Source organism: Syngnathus typhle, linkage group LG3 (assembly GCF_033458585.1).
Source record: "Syngnathus typhle isolate RoL2023-S1 ecotype Sweden linkage group LG3, RoL_Styp_1.0, whole genome shotgun sequence".
NCBI classification, from domain to species: domain Eukaryota; kingdom Metazoa; phylum Chordata; class Actinopteri; order Syngnathiformes; family Syngnathidae; genus Syngnathus; species Syngnathus typhle.
The window spans coordinates 7,299,990-7,319,720 of NC_083740.1; the positions used below are offsets into that span (position 1 = coordinate 7,299,990).

General features: G+C 37.5%; 1 protein-coding gene across 1 annotated transcript in view; it reads left to right on the forward strand.

The window, feature by feature from the left end:
* ctnna2 (catenin (cadherin-associated protein), alpha 2) overlaps nucleotides 1-19,731 on the forward strand; it is a 146,605-nt gene that overhangs the window by 87,416 nt on the left and 39,458 nt on the right. The window contains exon 9 of the mRNA XM_061275465.1: nucleotides 7,119-7,271. Coding sequence (XP_061131449.1) covers nucleotides 7,119-7,271 — 153 coding nt within the window. The remainder of the gene's footprint in view (nucleotides 1-7,118; nucleotides 7,272-19,731) is intronic.

Sequence of the window (19,731 nt, forward strand, 5' to 3'; positions counted from 1 at the left end):
GTGACTTTTTATCCAAAATAATTTGAGAATTAAAATTTGTTTCATGATAATCTGATCCATTATTATTCAGCACTAATTTTTTTCTTGTCAGACATGAACATGTATTAATGAAAATAAACTCACTCACTGCAAATTTCATACATGCAATTAAAAACATAAAATGAACATTTAAAATGTTCAACAATGAAATAAATCAAACTGCTGGTCAAAGTATAACGTTTACATTTCCTCTAGCTCTCTTATGAGTTGTGCAAGAGAGGCAACCTTTGAAAACTATTGACGGCCCGTTAGCACATACACATTTTAAAAGATTCCATCATGTCGATAAGTCTCTGCCTTTGCAACATTTAAATGGGCACCACCTCTTTGCCAAGGCTCAGCGCGATTGATTCTGCAATTTCGTTTCAACGAGCTCCTTTTGTTGTCACATGCAAAACAATGTCAAATATGATTCTGCTCATGTTGTGTTTTTCTTATCGAGAATTGGCTGCTTGCTTTGTAGAAAATAGTTGCCAGAGGAGTCAGAAAACTGACTGTGCCTTTGTAAACTACTTAATCGCTTCTTTGCACTTTAATCGCTTAGACCTATGCCCTCTCAAAACATTGAGACAATTAACCGTTTAACATTTTCAATTGCCCAAAAAATATATTTCACTACTGTAATTACAAAATTATATGAAAACAAAACAAATTTCAACATCTTTCTTTTACATTGTTTTCAACATGGGTGTCCACAATTCTCTCCGAACATTGATATTCCCTTTTGTAAAGGTGATGTCTTACCTCTCTATTTTTTAGTATGTATGCTTTACACCAAGATAAAAAACAGAAAAGAAAAATAAACCATGTATTATTTTATTTTTTTTATTGAAAGGGTAAGACACACTTTGTATATGTGATGCAAGCCAAGACAAAGGGAAAGGAGAGCATTTGAACAGCAGACACACTTATACCATGCATTGCATGTCACACGAAACCCGGGCAGTCACCAGAACCATTAATGGGGCAGTTTTCACAGCACCAATTCTGGTCTGGACCAACACTAAAGATTGTGTCACAGTGGTTGCAGATCTATCCAGTTAGGCTCATGCAGTCACCCTCTGGGCATCAAGTTGCTTAGTCATTCCGGCCTCTGATATGACTCAGTATTGGCGGGAGGAATAATTTGTCCCCCCATCCGGTGCCATTTATACAGTGACAGAAAAAAGGAGGAAAAAATATTGTGTTAAACAGGCAGAGGAAAATGGGATACAGACTCAATGCTGAGTTGAAGTAGTACCACAAAAAAGATGGTGTACATTCTAACATGTAAATACTTTTGTTTGAAAACTTCAGCTTGTTTGCAGGTGACGTCCTGAGATCGCAAAGAAAATTTGTAGCGCACATTCAAAATTCAGATTTACTCTGATTTTATGAATGTTGGTCATTATGAATAAGGAAAATGAAGACAAATGTGAATATGACACAGGAAAGGAACGCAGGATGAGTCATGATTTACCATCGTGAACAAATCCACAGTCCTTATAATGGAGAAACGGAAACACACTGCACATGTTTTCTAAGAAATTCTATTCAAAAATGTCATCAAGGTTCCATCCTCCCTTTCACAGACATTTACAGTTTGCTCCTGAACCAAACTTTGGTGTCATGCTAGATTCTCTCTACTTGCACAGAAGAGTTGCGACCTTGTCCTCTGCAACTTTTGAAGACCAGGGAATTATTCCAGATGGGAAACTATAACTCCCTTCCTCCCATGGGGGGCATTTGATGAGGCTGTCTGACTAGCTGGCAGGTGGTACTCATTTTAAAGAGGATGTTCCATTGACTCCAGAGTTGACTTGACAGAATGGGTGCAAAGCACCCATATAGGCATTACAAAGAGCGTTGATATTCTAATACACCACATCAGGTGTCATTTTGCCTTTCCGAAGTACGGGGCCCTTTCGTTGGGGAGGAGCACACCTGCTGTATGGGCATTTCAAGCCTTTCTGCCGCTTTTGTTAAAAGGCGGGATCAATTAATGAGCAGACAAGCATAAATGACAGTTTGCATTCGTAAAATGAAAGCAGGCTGGGGCAAACATGCCTTATGACAGCAGCAATGTGCAGCATTGTGTTATCTGGTGTTCAGTGGTGAATACAAAAGAATACTAAGCATTTTTTTACCTCACTGTAGACTGTGCACGTCAACCTTGTATGCTCCGCTGCCGAATACATGTCTTCAGATTGAAATATAGCTTCATACATTTCCTAACATGGCAGCAAGATGGAATACTGGCAAACAATCCAAAGGGTACCTCTGGCCCAAAGTCATCCTGGATAAGCTCCTGCTCATCTGCCACTCTAATAAGAACAAACTTGTTGGAAACACTTTTTGTCTTGAAAGTGGCTTGCTCTATTTGTCAATGCAAGGTTCGCGGTTGAACAAATATTGGATGCTGTTTAAAGGGGTCTCCTGAAATTGATGACTTTGTAGGTATGAGAATTCTGTCTGGCACCTGCAAGAATAAATAAATAAATTTGAGATTGGATGGATGGATGGATGGATGGATGGATGGATGGATGGATGGATGGATGGACGGACGGACGGACGGACGGACTGATCCATTTATCCATTTAGATATCCAAACCCTGAATAAATAGGTATTCTATTGTATTTTAATAACAAAGTTTAACTCGCTCTTTTATCCAACCATTCTCAAATTCACATGAAAACAAATCTTTGAGCACCAGGAAAGAATGTTGGCAATTATTTTTCTTATTTTGCTCAATATTTTAGACGTTCAAGGCCAGCACATTTGCTGCACTTAGCACATCCACTGTGGTATTTGTTACAAGCCTTGTGCACTTGTAAATTGAATCAGTTCCATTTTATTTTTTGAATATTATTCATAAAATATTTGTGCTGGATATACGCCACAGCTTGCCCAAAGTCAGCTGTATTGGGCCCTAACTCAACCAGTTTGTTGAATGAAAATTATACTTATAAGATTGCATGATCATTAAAACTTTAAATTAATCTTAATCGTAATTTAAATTTAATTGTGATGAGATAACCCCTCTTTGGTTGTTCTTAATGCCCCTTTCAGTGCCAGTGTTCTACTGAGCAAAATGATGCTGCCCAGTGGAGCTCTACATGGATGTAATGTGGCTTAAATTTCCCTTTACTGAGGTTATTTGGTTTTCTCAGTTTGGGAACTTGTTGATACTGAATCATCAATGATTCTGTTGGTAGCAGCACACACAGTGTTTGCCTCATTTGATTGAAGTGATGCAATGATCACACAATCAATATAGTTCTCACTCATCTACTCGAATAGTACGTATCCCCTTCCCAAGTTTCTGTATTATATTTGTATGCACTGCGTTAAAGTAAACACTTGAAGTTCACACTTTGCAAGTATGATATTTCACCTAAATACTAAAATGTGATGTGCTAGAATATTTTAAGCTGTCAGGGCTGGTGAGAGATTTGCAGTCAGGAAGAGTTGATGACTTAGCTTGGACTGCTGTTGGCGGTGTAGCAAAATATATAACTAATATAAGTCACTTTTTAAGCCTGAACTTTGATTTTGCATTCCAAACTGCACCGTAATCATAAATGCAAGTGCGCAAGAGGGCAAGTTATGTTCCTCGATGTGAAACGAATGTGTGATATCTCCGGCCGCATGTATGGACAAGGGCACATTTGTAGACTCGCAAAGAGTGAGCATTCAAAATGGAGTGCTGCTTTAATTGGTATGCATTTAGCAAGCAAGCTGAATAAGTTGTTTGAAATGAGCCATGTGTTTTAGTTCTTATCATTCTGTGTGTAATGAATGCATCCGTCAAGTCATCTCTGTGGGGCCTATTTGACTGATGGCTAATTCTAGGATTCCCCATGGCACAACAGCATCACATGTTGTCTGGCTCCCTTTTCTTGCTCTCCTCAATGGGATGTTGAAATCATTTCCATTTTTGCCATTAGTTTGTTGATTGGTGCATCTGTTCCTAATTGTTATGGGTTATAGAGTTAAGGCAAAACAGCTGCCATAGTCCACAAATTCAAGATTTTGTGGATTTTATTTTCGTTTTTTCTCTCGAACTTTGTTTGTTTGTTTTTTTACAGTGAAGGCTACGAGCTACTACTGGTCTAAAGTTCAAAGAAAAAAAGCAAGCCCCCCTCACCCCCCAAGTATATCTTGTCCAAGTATGTTGTACTTGTCATATATGACAGTACATTACACTACCTTCCATTTGACTTTGTTTTGTACTTTTTTCCGAGGATGATAAACTTCTAAACGGCTGAAATCCATTCTGTGAATTATTGCCTATACACTTTCCATTGTTTTGATCAGACGCGTGACAGCGAGGTAACGCGGCCTATGTTTATTAGACTGTCGGTGATCAATTATTCAGCCTTAGTCATTTTTTTTTCCTCTTCTCGTCTTTCATGCCAAACTCACTGATAGATATCTTCTGTGAGAGTTATTACTTGATTTTTGATTTGCTCAGGCTGTTTCTTCTCAGCCGTGACTCCAGCCCTTCATGCTGTGATTGCTTTTGACATTTTAATAAGAACCGTTCCTGTGCTGACCCCAAGGTATCCGACACAATGTGTTGTGAATCACAAGAACAGTCAACACAAAGCAAAGTGCAACTGTAAACAGTTAGAAATCTTGATATCCGTGTTTCTTCACCTGTCAATTTATTTGACTTTCCTGAAGATGGAATTGAGGTGAATGACCCCAAGCTCTCAGTCTAAAAAGGTCTTCTTTTGCTAATTGGCATATTAATAATATTAAAATATTAATTATAACTCTATATATTGAGAAACGTCTCACTGACTACAATAATAACGAATAATATTTTCTCTTACCACAGTTTCTTTTCAGCAAAAAGTTTCTTTCATCTTCAGAGCTCAAGGATCACTTGTCAATATGCTACATACTTTGCCGATGTCCTTCAAAAATATTGTTAATATTTTTTAGCTTCTTCCACCTTTACAACATGTGTGATCTGTTGTGATTAACCTTAGCTTTGTGTTGCTTCTTGAAAGCTCCAGCATACACAAGATTTATAAAACCAGATTAGAGATAGGCGGATAAGGTATCTCGCATTCAGAACATGCCCAATATGTTATTGTGGTTGTTTTGCAGGCCCGAAATGTCCTCTGATAGCCAGTCCTGGCTTTGTGTTTGTTGATTTGAATCTGTCTAAATCACACCTTACTGTTGTAGAACTACTCTTGAAAATAATTAAACTTAATCATCCGGGCTCATTGAACAAGTCCACTAGAAAGTGAGAGTCTAGCTTGCCAGCAAGTAATTGTAGCGTCGACCCAAGCACAAAGACTGAACTTTCTCTTGAGCCTTCTGCCTCATGAAGGTTACCTCTGCTGGATTTCCAATTTTCACAAGCACTGTGTTGCGAATGTATTTTTGCTAGAATGAGTTAATTATTCACTTGTTCTTCATACAATTTAAAGAATCTCTGTGGTTACATTTAATCATCCCTGAGTATGCTGCAAAACTAGAATTTGGTGTGAACCGTTCCTTAGAAGTATGAAATCTAATGCCCAAAATAATTCCTGTGTCAAGCATGTAATTTATTTTTCACAATTGGTTACAGCTAAAACTGATCTATTTTGTACATTTATGGCAATAATAGGACTGGGAAGCTAAAAGCAGAGGGAAAAAACAGGGGATATTGCACATTTTCCGCCCTAAATCCCAGAATAATAATGCCGCACCTTTGCCTTCTGCAAAAATGGTGTAGAGATTGTGCAGCAAATGTGAGATTTAGATCTGCCCTCATTTCACATCTCTACCGCCAGATAACTGGATAGCAATGATGCATAACCGCAGTGATGCAGTGAAACATACGCAACAGTCACCATTCCAATGAGCCAAAGAATATAAACCATCATGTTCTGTACCTGGCATTGCGGCTCTTTAAATCACTGATCCGGGATTATACCATTCTTGATAAAGTGGTACTTAGATAGTACATTACATTGGCTTCAGGTTGTTTACAGTTTGAGCAGCCATGTCATGTCCACTAGAGGAACCTTAATCTAGTCTCACCAGAGGTCCTAATGACGGATTATCTTGTTTTAAAGACCTTCTACTTTGTTGTCTCCCCCCCCCCCCTTGTGAGATTAAAACACATTTTTAATTTTTCTAGGTGACATGCAATTTTTTTTATCACCGTAATCATGTTTACTCTAACTCAGCTCTATATTTCCCAATGACCAGTTCTCATCGTAACGCTTATTAGACAGTTTCTTGCAAATGTATTAAGGCCCCAGTAATAAGATGTTTGTGTGTTTAGTCATTTTGTCATTTGGTAGAACACAGAAATTCAAAGTATATCCATTTCTTTGTCAGTTAATGACTACTTGCTGGTGGATGGATGATACTGATACAGTTGGATCGATGCCATAGTTACTCAAATGGTGAAAATAATTATGTGTCTCTGCATTTTATTTACCGTGTCAACATGACAGTTGTGAAAAACATAATTAAATATAGTAGTGAGGTATACAACACATTCCCATGGAGTGAAAGTTCAAGTATGATGTGAAATTACATTTTCCGTAACCATTCCAAACAATTATTTAAAATGCCTTAAAAAAATAAATGGATTTGTCACTCACCATTGAGTATATAATATGCACTGTATATATGTGTAAAGCAAATTCCTGTTTTTGGTTTTCTCTTTTCTGGTGTGGAGTAAGCCCACCCCTCTGTAAGATAAAGCACCTGTGTGTCATGCTTTCTGTACTGTTCCCTCAAGCATCCCATCAGACATCCCAATGAGTGGCACCACAAGGGTCCATTTACTTTCTCATGAAACTACCAGTCCCTTGCCACTTGGCTCCAAAATGATTCTATAAACAAAGATAAAAGTTGCAGTGTCTCACCCTCGTAAAAAAGCCTTATGGGGAAAATTACGCCTTGTAAGCAGTCTGCACTTCGTCCAAAAAGGAGTTACCTTCCACTTTTTGATTTCTTTCTTTCTTTCACTCCCCCCCCCCCTCTCGCACTCGTTCTCTTGATCATTCCAGTATAAACTTAATGAATGAATATTGTGAACTATTTGACCCACTCCCCTCACTCCATCTGTATTCTATTCCAGTTGAGAAAGGCAGTGATGGACCACATCTCAGACTCATTTCTGGAGACCAACGTCCCTCTGTTGGTGCTCATCGAAGCGGCCAAGAGTGGAAATGAGAAGGAGGTCAAGGAGTATGCCCAGGTGTTCCGTGAACATGCCAACAAGCTTGTGGAGGTCAGTCATAAATTATACATGTGCATACGTTCTCTCTATCTCCCCTTCACACACACACAATAGCGCACACGCATTTGTATTCACCAGGAGCTATAGGATGTGCAAATATAGAATCAAGCTGGTCAGGGCATTTGGGACACAATTACAATTTTAACCCACGGAAGGCAATTCAAACAAGACCCATTGAAAAAGAACGAAAAGAAACCGAAGAAACTGACATGTATTAAGTGATGCACGGAGAGGCTGCTGCCAATTTGGCAAACTTTGCATAGCTTTGATAACCAGAATAAAGCTACTGCTTTCACGTGAGGCTGCAGTGATGAAATGATTGCAAATGTGAACTTGAATAGACTTCATGCCACATACAGGTAAGTGTTGTGTACCTGCAGAGATCACGCTCACTTACATCTTTTGCCATTTGTCGTTCTTTATCAAATATAACATGGTCATGATAATAATGCGGCATGTGACTAACTTTGATTGTTGTTGAGAAGCAGAAAATATCTACATGTACAATATTAACGCTAGCCACCAAATGTGACAGTCATGTTGACCAGCCGTGTTAGTTGATGACCCATACTGGAAATTGGTTTGGCATCTCGCAACTTTTGGAACTTTGAAACAGCAAGTAATTTGTGATTATGCCACGACCCCGTATACTTTTTTTTTTATTTTAAGAATTTGAAAGTGAAACTTGAGCTTCACAAAGGTCTTCAAAAGGTTTTCAAAAGGCTTAAATGTAACTACTGTGTGATAAATCCCTCTGCCCTTGAGTAGGAGTTCCCTTTTGTTCTCATGGCCCATTCAAAGTAACCTTTTGCTTAACATACTGTCACTTAAGACGACTTGAGCTGGGAGTGATTTGAGTGACCTTTTGGTACACCCCAACTGTTTGCTGATGAGCTGAGATACCTGGCTGATGTCAACCTTGCACTTGGTCCTTTATGCCCAACCTTCAAACTTTGTTCAACCAAGGACATCGGGCAGATGAAATCTACTATACCTTTTGTTGAATTCCTTAACTCTCAGAGTTTCATTTTTTTGTGGTTTTGTTAATTGTGATTTGTGGTTGAAGTCATTTGTGTAATCAAATGCAGATAGGTTTGTGCAGTGCCTTCAAAATATCATTCTCATTTAATTGTTTTCACAATTTACAATCTTAAAATCACAAATTGACTGCAAATGATTTTGTGATCCAACTACACAAAGTAGCAATTAATTATAATGACGCACGGTTTTCAAAATTTTAGGCAGACACAAATGTAAAAAAAGTGTGGAGTGCATTTGAGATGTCAAATGTGCCTTTTGATTCGAGGAATAGATGGGAATGACCTAAAAAGGTCATTAGCTCTTGTACTCTGAGTCTATGTACTGTATACATTTATAAAAAATTATGAGTGATTCATATTCAATCTAACCTCATCTTAAAAGTCTCATGATATCCCAGCATTTTCTTTAATTACTTTCCACAGTGCATTTGTCCTGTGGTGGATGGATATACGTTTTTTTTTTTTTTTTCCATTCTTACGCACCCACAATCACGTTTCCATATATACTTTGCATCCTCATAACATTTTAGTAATGCAGCATGCCCAGCTTTCCATCAATGCATTAGTACACTCTTTACTGATATGTTCTTATTATTAATTTAAGCACATGATGAATATCCAATCTTTTAAAAAGTCACCATGTTTCCTTTTTATTGCCACTGCAGGGAAAATGTGCATGTGCCAGAAATTCCTAGACTTAGAGAGGACGTTACGCTTCATCATTTTCTAACGTCAGAGTAAAAGTTTCTTTTGACCTTGACTTTGTCTTAGCCTTCCTCCTAAAGTACAGTACTCTTGCAATACTGTAACGCTGACCATTCTCCAATAAAAATTCTTGAATCTTAGATAAATAGTGCAAGGAGTAAGTTTTGATACTACTTCCTCTTTCTTTGTGGCTGAGCTCTTTAACATGACAATGGAAATGTTCATCCTCTATTTGACCTCATATTACCCTGGATGACCTTCCCATACAGGATTAATTGAACAAAATGTGCGACTGCTAATCTTTTATACACAAACTAAAATTGAATATTTTTGCTGTGGCTTTTTGAAGTTGTGTCAATAATGAATAAATGGTATTGATATCAAACATATTACAAATGGAGCACAAACCAATAAACACCCACTTTATACAGACCAAATACATAAATTCAGACTTTTATCCCGATTACAAACACTGACATCCTCAGTAGAGTTCCCTTTTGGTGTCTTTGTAATATCTCTGAGTCAGTGCTTATGCCTCTGGGGTATTTGGTCATCGGCCCATTTTTTGAAGAAAGACAGCTGTGCTCCAGGATGCTATCAAGCAATCTTTTAACCTCAATCTGACATTTTGAATCTTTGTGTTACATCTCTACTGTCTTTCACCATGAAAAATATAGAAATTATTTTGCCACTAAGTATGTGCTTGTAAAAGACAGTCCCACATCCCAAAAGACAATTCCTGGCCCCATTATCGTCACAGAACGCAATGATTGATGGCAGTGTTTGTGACACATCAGACCAAACCTTTGTTGAGCAATTTGTACTTAGTTCTTAGACAAACCTAATGGCACAATTCCCCAAAAAGCTCTCCTCTGTAACAGTGATACAAACCAAGTGGTCATGAGATTCCTGTATTTTTTAAGATGTGACACAAAGTGCATTAAGCAAACGAGATTTGCGAAATCAGAGTAAAAGGGGAACATTTAACGTATTTATGTTATGCCAAGTAGGATCTATAATACGGTACACAGCGAATCAGAAACCCTTGACTGTCATGAGCCTATGGGGGTTTAGTCATTTCACTTTAGATGCCCCATAATGTCCCTTTTATCTCTGAGTCATTTATTATCTTATTTTTATAACATGAATAATGCAGTGACAACATCCATGTGTCAACGTGAAAATCATTGTGCTCGTCTTAGTTGACATACAGTGATTAATGTTGTGTTTATAATCTGAGGACACATTCATTTAATGAACATACTGAGGAAAAAAAATACTATGACCTTGATTTCCTACAAATACAGTGCTAGGAATAATATGTTTTAAATGAAACCTACTATTTGTAGATTGCGTGGACATAGAGTCCAGTAGGTTTAGTTTCATCATCAGAGCCTTATGATGTCCTCCCCTCTGCAACCAACCTACATCTTTGGTTACCAATTTCCTGCCTCCAAATTCCAAGATGTTCTTTTTGCCATGAACATCCTTCAGCCAGAGGACCACCATCCCCTAAAATTTCAGCAACCAACCTGGGCCCGGACTTGGTTTGGTGGTCCAATTTGTAACTTTATCGTCAAGCTCAGAGTGTTTTAAGAGAAAACCACCAATGCTGGATTTGAAAAATTAAGTCATGTACCTGGCTATTTCCACTCACAGACTCAAAGTCGTTATCCTGAGTCTATTCTCTCGACTAAAACTGATTCTCTTGTTCTTGTCACGTAGAGGTCTATTGATGACATTGTGGTTTGAGTGTCTCGACACGCTGTGAAAATGCTCCCAAGGCATGTATGAGCATTTGAATGGAATCATGTGCTTCTCTAAGAGCACTTTGTTTAAATATTGTATATCAGTCGGACAGACAACCGCTACATGTCTTGTTAATAGCTGACAATAGAAAGAAGAAAACTGCACCCAGAACCTTTTTATGGCTTCATAGTTTAGTTATGAAGGTAGGTTTTGAAAAGAGAATGTAGGTACGTACATTCCGTAATGAAGGATGTCTGTATTCATTTTTACGCTTAACAATACCTTGGCCTTCAACAACAATCATGTCTGGTTAATAGCTGACAATAGAAAGAAGAAAACTGCACTCAGAACCTTTTTATGGCTTCATAAGTTTAGTTACGAAGGTAGGTTTTGAAAAGAGAATGTAGGTACATTTCGTAATGAAGGATGTCTGTATTCATTTTTACGCTTAACAATACTTTGGCCACAATCATTGTTGGGGGGTTGCTTTTAATTATTCATTTCTATAAATGTCAATTTATGTCAAATGTGAATTTTGCAATTCACAAGGCCGCCCCTCCTACAAATGTAGTCATTTTTTAATTTTTTTCCCTATGATATAGGTTAGTCTACTCTTGGATCTGTTGTTTTAAAAGAAATATTGGCCGGTCTAATGTTTGAAAATGGCTTGTCTCTTTGACATTGCAGTATTAATGTCTCAGCAAGTATGCCATATGTTTGCTGATCTGAAAAGTCATGGTTTTTGAAATGTGAGATTTCTGCTCAACGCCAGCAGTAATGCCTCCCCCCTGAAAAATGAAACTTAAAATGGCCTTACCATCTTGTTTTAATTGAGTCTAAATGAATACTTTTTCAATCGTGACTTGTATGTCTTTCCCCCAAAACATTAGAAAAACCCATCCCACAGTCATGACTTGATCGCTTACGCTGTTCATTTTGGGTCCCTGTGGTTTTGCTTCAGTCCTGTAGATTTATTTATGTTTTACTGCTGTCAACTGTTAAACAATTCACAATGAAAAAGACATTTCAGCTCTCAGTTGACTGGAGTGTCAATAATAACAACATTCATTCATTATCAATTGTTTCATCCCATTGCTTACTACAGTTTACGGTGTAAGCTATAGCAAGTTGTAGTATCAACAACCACAACAAAAATTATTCCATTCCTTTTAAATTCCTTATATGTTGGATTGCTAATGCACAAGTGAAATATATCTCAAAGGGCCTGCTCCACCACCTATCTCCATCTTCCCTGAAGAGAAAAGCCCCAGTTTGAGTGTTCGCACACATCATCAAAGGGCTTTTCTTTCTCATGTAATATTAACATGTGCTAAATAAGTGGCAAACAGCAGCAGCGGTGTTTACACAACATCGGCACCGACTTGCAAAGCCACATAGAGCGGCTGCCTTTGTATTCAAAGCTCAGGATGCTCTGACACCCATGGGAAGTGACAAGATTATAGTGTTGGCTTACTGTTTTACAAGTTGTCTAATTTCGGCGCACTACATGATGCAGACGATTTATTAAGCTATTTCATGTAACGCTATGAATTGTAATTAGTAGATAACTCTGTGGTTGCTCGATGGAAAAAAAGGGCAACGGCTAAATTTTTTTTTAAAATACCATAACGATGACACTCATATTGCTGTAAAATTGTGAATATAGTGGGCTTGTATAGCAATGGGTGCCTATTAAGGCCAGCATAGCCTTCCCTGGTATCCTCAACATCATGGTAAACACTGGAATAGACTCCCAAAAGTCTGTTCACTTTAATTTGTTGCATTGCTTTTGGCTTTTTGACTTTTGGCTTGGTGTATGTTCGATTTATTTTTCAGATTCGCCCTAAATGTGCTGCTATGTCAATTTAATCTGCCCATAACTTTCAGAGCCAGTAATGTTGGCCTTAAACTAGATTAGGAATTGGAGTGATTCTTTAATTAATCAAATTTTCAAATTCACGTTCTTCCAAATAAATTTGCAGACTTTTTATTTCTACTAAACTAAACCATTGCCCTTGCATGTAAATGACGATGCGCCCGCAACTTTCTGTCACCAAATTAGCAAGTGTGTTGGGAGCGAAGCTGATTTGTGTGCAGTATGACTCCAACCACGCGAGACAAGACTTGAAAATGAATTTGTGCCCGTTTTTGCGGCAGGTGCACGGGTGCTTGTCTACCAAAATAGCTCCCTACGTGCGACCAGGAAACTAGTAAAATTGTCGTCTGTTAGCAGTTTAACTTTTTTTCACATGAATTTAAATCTGGTAATCAAAAGGCTTTTGAGGTGAAGTGGCTGTCATCGCCAAATCAAACCTTTTGGATATTAGGCCCATTAATCACACAGTGCTTCATTTAGTCTTTTTTCTAGGTACAGCTCTCAAGTGTGCCTGCATTAGAGAACAAGCAAGAGAGACCGGAGCTTTCATTTAGGAAGAGTGAGAGAAAGATAGAAAATGCTTGGTGGTGCAGAAGAAAAGCAATCAATTCTCATTATGGAAAATAGATCATCCCTCCTAATTAGAGCCGCGGCTTTTTACCACCGTACAAATGCTGAATAACGCAAGCTAAGGATGTCAAGCGCTGCCCACCGCTGACTAATTAGGTGAGTGAAAGGGGAAAAAGATGGTTTTGTCCCAGATAGTTCATTACCGCTAAAGTGCGATGGTTTGAACCAGTTATATGAGCTCTTCATAAATCGTGGTATGTCTACCTTGCATTTGGTAGAAAAGTCAAATTTGTTGAATACTTTGCAGTACTTAAAATAGAGCACAAATAAACACAACCCAAAAAAAAACTGCAATACCAGATATATTTGACTGCCACCAAATACCACAGCTGCCCTTAAAGCGATCAATGGTTAATATAATGGTTATGTTTTGGTAATGAAGAGTGTCTGCTTGTTTATATGCACCTACAGATTAAAAAAATATTTGTATTGTTCACAATACATGAACAAAATCGTACTGTTCACAATACATGAAAAAATAAGTCATATGAATGTTCCGTATAGACATAAAATAAAATAAACTGCGCTGCAGTGTTGCAATATTGGCAGCAGTAAATATTTAATGGTTCTTACCACTTTCCTCATCTAATGGGAAATTCTGGTTTAAGATTGAATGAGCTTTTTGGGACCAAGTGGTATTCATCTCAATGTTCAGTTCTAGTATAGTGAGGCATTGTTTTTTTTTTAATACAAAATAACTAACTAAAAATAAATCTATCGAGGATGCTATTAAAATCTCTCAACCATAAAGCTTTAGTAGCTATTGTAGCTAACTGAAACAATCTGTATTCATGCAAAAGTAAATAAAATTACAAACCTATTCTGTAAGTGGATGTTTAATAAATGCTACTTGTTAACTACATTGCTTCAATATGTGTGCACTAGAATGTAGTGTAAAATGCAGTGCAATCCAAATGTAAAATATTATTCAGGGTTAATTTAATCCATATGCATTCACCCACCTGGTGTTATTGCTTGACTGGTAGCTACAGGTTTTTTTGTGTTTTTTTTCTCCACACCTCATTGAAGGTAAATTGCTGTTGCTGAGGGGGATGTTAAAGCAAGTTGTCATGAGATGTTTACTGATCTGTGGTATAATACATTTATTTCAAGGTACATTCCAGGTCATATGTATACGCTGTGATTCAGAAAGTGATTTACATTTACCACATTTTCTGCACTAACATCTAATTTAATGTAGCAAAAGAGAAATCTATTAGTTTGTTACGCCCTTCTTTTTTTTCTACCAATTTGACAACAAAAACATCATACTTGGCATTAAAGAAATGCTTCAAATTGCTGCAGTGGGAGCAGACCCAGGGGGAAATGCGTACAACACTCCAATGTATAAAGCTGTATAAAATGCTATACTTGCTCCGGGCTGTGTTCATTGCACGTGCAAATGGATGCACTTAAATTTATTTTTTTTCTCGCTCAATTGCGCAAACATGGATATGTAAACATTCGGCTCGGCTCTGGCTATTTTGAGTACTTTTGCCACTACACTAATGGATCACATGTTCAAATCAACCAGCACTGAAGCTCATCAATCAACATCATTAAATATCAGAACATTGGAAGTGCATTTATACGCAAGGTTTCATTTGAAATTGCCTTTACAGAACACTTAACATTCCTCCATAAAGTGAGACATAATTCATCCGAATGTCATGAGTTACTTTTGTGTGCATGCAATCTGCCATAGCATTTAGTTGCACACATGTTTGCATATAACGAGCAAATCAGGCTCAAATAAACTCAGCGTTTGAATGCGGAGGAGGAGGTCTTCATTTGTATCATGCTTACTGTAAGGGCAACACTCGATCCTCTGATGTTTAATTGGTCGACGAAGCATTGTTAATTTAACCAGTTGAAATTGAACGTGTAAATGCCTTTGTAACTGTCTTTCTATTCTTACGTCCTGTTAATTGTGTATTGCAATGAGATGAGGAGCCAACTGTTCCTTAGGTTTATATTAATATGATAAACTCTTACCTGAATAGGATAGCCAAGCTGATGCTTTGGCAAGTTACATAGGCTTGCTGGACATAATGACATCACTATTCCTATACATGCACAAACACTTCTGGGTATATCGCTTGAAGAACCCCACTTGCCTCCACATGACGCATGTACATAGTATACATGTCACACATACTAACTTGCAAGTGCTGTCATAATTTATTCTGACTCAAATCCACAAATGTTGATCCAGCATTTGTTCTTAGCAGCCAATTCGCATCTCAATTGAAGTCACCCCCGATTAGACATTTACTAAAGATGCCTCTTTTTTGCTCAATGTGTGGGATATTTCCACTCTTGACCCTATGCTGTTGTGGGCCAGCAGCTCTCCTATCTGACAGCCAACTTCTTGTGGCCATTTCCCTGGAGATTAGACTGAAGTGGACATCTCCAGTGAGACGGGGGCTAACAAACAGTCTTTGCTCCTGTGCCACATGTGACAAGTACACCACAGAGCAGTTACAATCCCTGCGGTGTCACAGAAAGAAGGAGATGTTTCTACAAGCTACTCTGCAAAGCTGAACTCAAGCATAGTCATTTGTCTCTGGCCCATTTTTAAGTGTACTGTATCTTGACTAGATGGGTTTGACTCACTGCAGAGCTGTAGTTTCACCTTTGAGCATCTAATCTCTTAAAATTAGTCTGTATGTAAAATTATATCACTATAATTTTGTGTTCAGTTGAACGGTACAAACATAGAAGGTTGTTTTACAATTGAATTGTGTTCCTTACTTATGGTAGTTTGTAAGAGTTCATTTGACCAAGAGCACTTAAAGGACTGTTAAATTACTCCCAACCAATATAAATTTTCTTGGATACGTGTTTAATGTTTAAACATACATCCTCGTACTTTTTATGATGACACCAGCATTTTACGTCATATACTGATGATGTCATTTACAAGGGATGCATGCCGAATCAAGCCAGTCATGCTATTTTTTTGTGGCCCAAGATAGATTATTGTTTCAAAATGTATTTCATAGAACGGGAAAAAAATCTGTTAAAATTATAACAAATGAATAAATAAATAAATAAATATGTACGTACTAAAAATGTCATTTATTTATTTAAACCCTATGTTGATGGTTTAAAAATAGATACAACTTGTTAAACTGGGAATAGCATTTATTTGTATATACAAGGGCTAGGCAGCAATGCACACAATGCTGTCATCCTCCGAGCACAAAGCAAATACACATATAAATGTTCTAAAATCGGCTGTATTGGTATTTTGCATTTTCATATTCACTTCATACCAGAAAAACATTATTAATTTAGCTCATGTGGTTGATGGAGCGGGAAGACAAGTGCAACAAAAAGACAGGAAATGGTAAAATTTTGGGAGCATTTTAGAGTCTTGTGGGCACCATGTCGTGTCATCTTTGTCACACATGAACCATACCACCCACCTTTTCTCGGGTCCTATGTGGGGTCTTTAATATACCTTGGTTGCTGTTAATTATAGGTGCTTTATTACCAAGTAGATCCGTACGCTTAACTCGTGCCTGTATCGTTCCACATATTTAAAAAGAAAAACATGGTTCAGATTGCTTAAACATGTTAAAAACAAACCAAAATAGTTGGCAGATAATTGTGATGTGTTTGACAACACGTCAGTTGGAGATGTTGTCTAGCATTCATGCTGTCCATTCGTCACCTCACCAATCCCTTAACAACCAACCGGGAAAAAAAGTGTCCTGTTGCTAGAGTGAGAATATCTCTGCACAATTGAAGCATATTACCGCGATGTACATATGAAGTTTCGATGGCCAACTTGTCATGCAATTCACATGGGTTGTTGCAGCTCTCAGCTGTCTCGTGTCATCAATGCTCGAGCTGTTTTTGGATGCCGAAGGCAGGCAGTCAGAGCTCGTCTGAATTCTTGTCCTTAAAATTATTTTGGATAAAATGTAATGCATATAAAGTGGATCTATTTTTCCTGCTTTTTAAATCTATTTCAATGATTTTACATCTTAAGTTAGCTTACTAATCTTTACCACTAAACACTTTGAATGTCAATGTTTAGTATCATCTATAAAAATGTATTCTGAGATAATTCTCATATTTTCTCAGCTAGGTAAAGTCCTTCACACTTTTCTTGAAGAATATTACTGATCAATAGAGAAATGTCAACAATTTAACTCTAAATAGAAATAAAATTGTCAACATGTAATGTAAATCCAAGAAATATGTGCAATATGAACTATATTAAAAATCATGTGTACAAATTAAGGAGACGTCTAACAGGTCTGATGTGCCATTGCTTTACGCTCAGGAGTGAACATTTCATTACCCAGGTAAAATGAATGTATCATTTAGCTATAATTATATGAAAATATATTTCACATTGTTAAGTCAAATAGTCCTTTTTAATTTGAGTTGACAGATTGCACGCACTTAATGGAATAGGAACACTACATTTTGGTTTGCTGCTGGTGGATAATTGAGCTATTTAGTCATTGCATAAATGTGAGGATGACTCATGGATATTGACAATTTTATTTGAAAGTAATCTTCAAACAAGGATTTATTTTCATCATTTAAATTACACTCAATTGCATGGTGGAATATGTTCACAATCATACTCTGCACCTCACTTAAGATGTCAAAATTGTTTTGGCGCTGGGTGTTTATTTTCCTGTAGGAGATGGTCCAAATTGTTCTGGGTGTTTGAAGTTGCCGATCTCCAGTCTAAGCAATATTTTTATAGCCTATTTGTACCCAATTTGTTTTCTTAGCTAAAGTGGCACAAATACTCTGCTAAATTGCAAGGATTTAGGCCATAAAATTACACTTTGAAATGTGAACATCTGCTCCCTTTGGTTTTGTTCTTTTTCTGTTGGGTAGTTATATAAAAGCACATTTCATTTAATTATTTTTCTAACAAAACTATATTGTGATTATTTTTTTAGTCATTAAATATCTGCTTGCCTTTATTTATTGATTGCTTTGTTGCTAAATCGATATAGGGGAGCATTCTTGCAGTTTTCTCTGATTGCGATGGAGCCTGAGATGAAGATAATTTTACACAAATTGATATGAATGAAACTCTTTCATAAACGGACTTTTTAACAGCTCACAGTATCTCGTCATTATTTTGCATTTCTCCACTGTCACTTGCAAATGTGGTAGGTGACTCGCTTCAGTAACTATGGAAACCATTGCAGTTGTTCAGTCTCTTAAATGTGTCATCCGTTGCTGTCATTGTGCCTGCATGCATAGTTCCATGCTAAGTGAAAAGTGGACTCAATGGAGACAAGCGAGGCCCGCTAAGCTGCTCTTAGTCACAGTGCATTGTCATTTGATTAATGGGGTAGAAGAAGCCATCCCCTCTCTTACCAGGGGGGGGGTCTTATCTTCATATCTCAATCATGTTGCTTGAGTGTTTTGCGCCAGGACTCCCAAGTGATGCAACATACGTTATACACGTGACATATACATTTATTTAAACAAATATTTAGCGGTGTTCGTCGTCCATTGTACCTTGGTTTCAACACATCAAATATTCTTATTTTTGAAAGCAACTCAGCTTGAGGGAGGAAGCAGATGTGATCCTCAGTATGGCTTAAAGATAATGACGAATGAGTTCAAACCAGTACTTTGACTGACTAAGTTATTAGTGAAGAACATATTGGCTCTCAAAAGGCACATGGTCATCTTGACAAGTCACGATGACCTCTCGACGCTTACTAGTGAAACACTCTTATGAACACTCCTGAAATGCTCTCATGGTGCTCTCAATATTGGCTTGTTCATGCTCACACACTATTCTGAAATATGCTCTCAGACGCAACTAAAAATCTTTTCACATGGCAAACAGAATTTAATTCCATCCAAAATCACGTGCCAATCAAGTGACTAAAGTTTCTTATATCCTTTGGCTATCTTGCCAACAAACACCATAGGAAGCTATCGGCAGCCTGAGCGATGGTAGCCCGTAATGGTTAAAAAAATATGGCACAATGACTTTTGCAGGCTCTTCTCACATTAAACTTTGATTTCAAATAGAGGGCCGTTAAATCGCGTAAGCTGGTGAGTTTGAAACCCCTCGTCTAAACTGTCTGCAAGTGTGGTTGTGACTATTTACTTTAACTAGCAACCAGTCCAGTCCACACCTCCCTTCGCCCCAAATTGATAAACCTTTAATCCAGAAGAACATGTCTTCATGGCTATGAACGATATGTAGTTTTTTTGTGATTACATCTAAATCCATGTTATTAACTTTCCCACAGTCATTAAGGTTTCATTACGCTATAAGTTTTAAATTTGCTATTACTGTGCCGTAAAAGTAAAGAGCCTCGCAGATGTTCTTGTGATGAAGCATATAAATTCTTAGTCAAAACACCACAATTCCGCGTGGAAATCTGCTTATGCTCCATTGAGTTAATTCTGGTATTAGGAATGGCTTGTAAAGTGCAAATATGGAAGA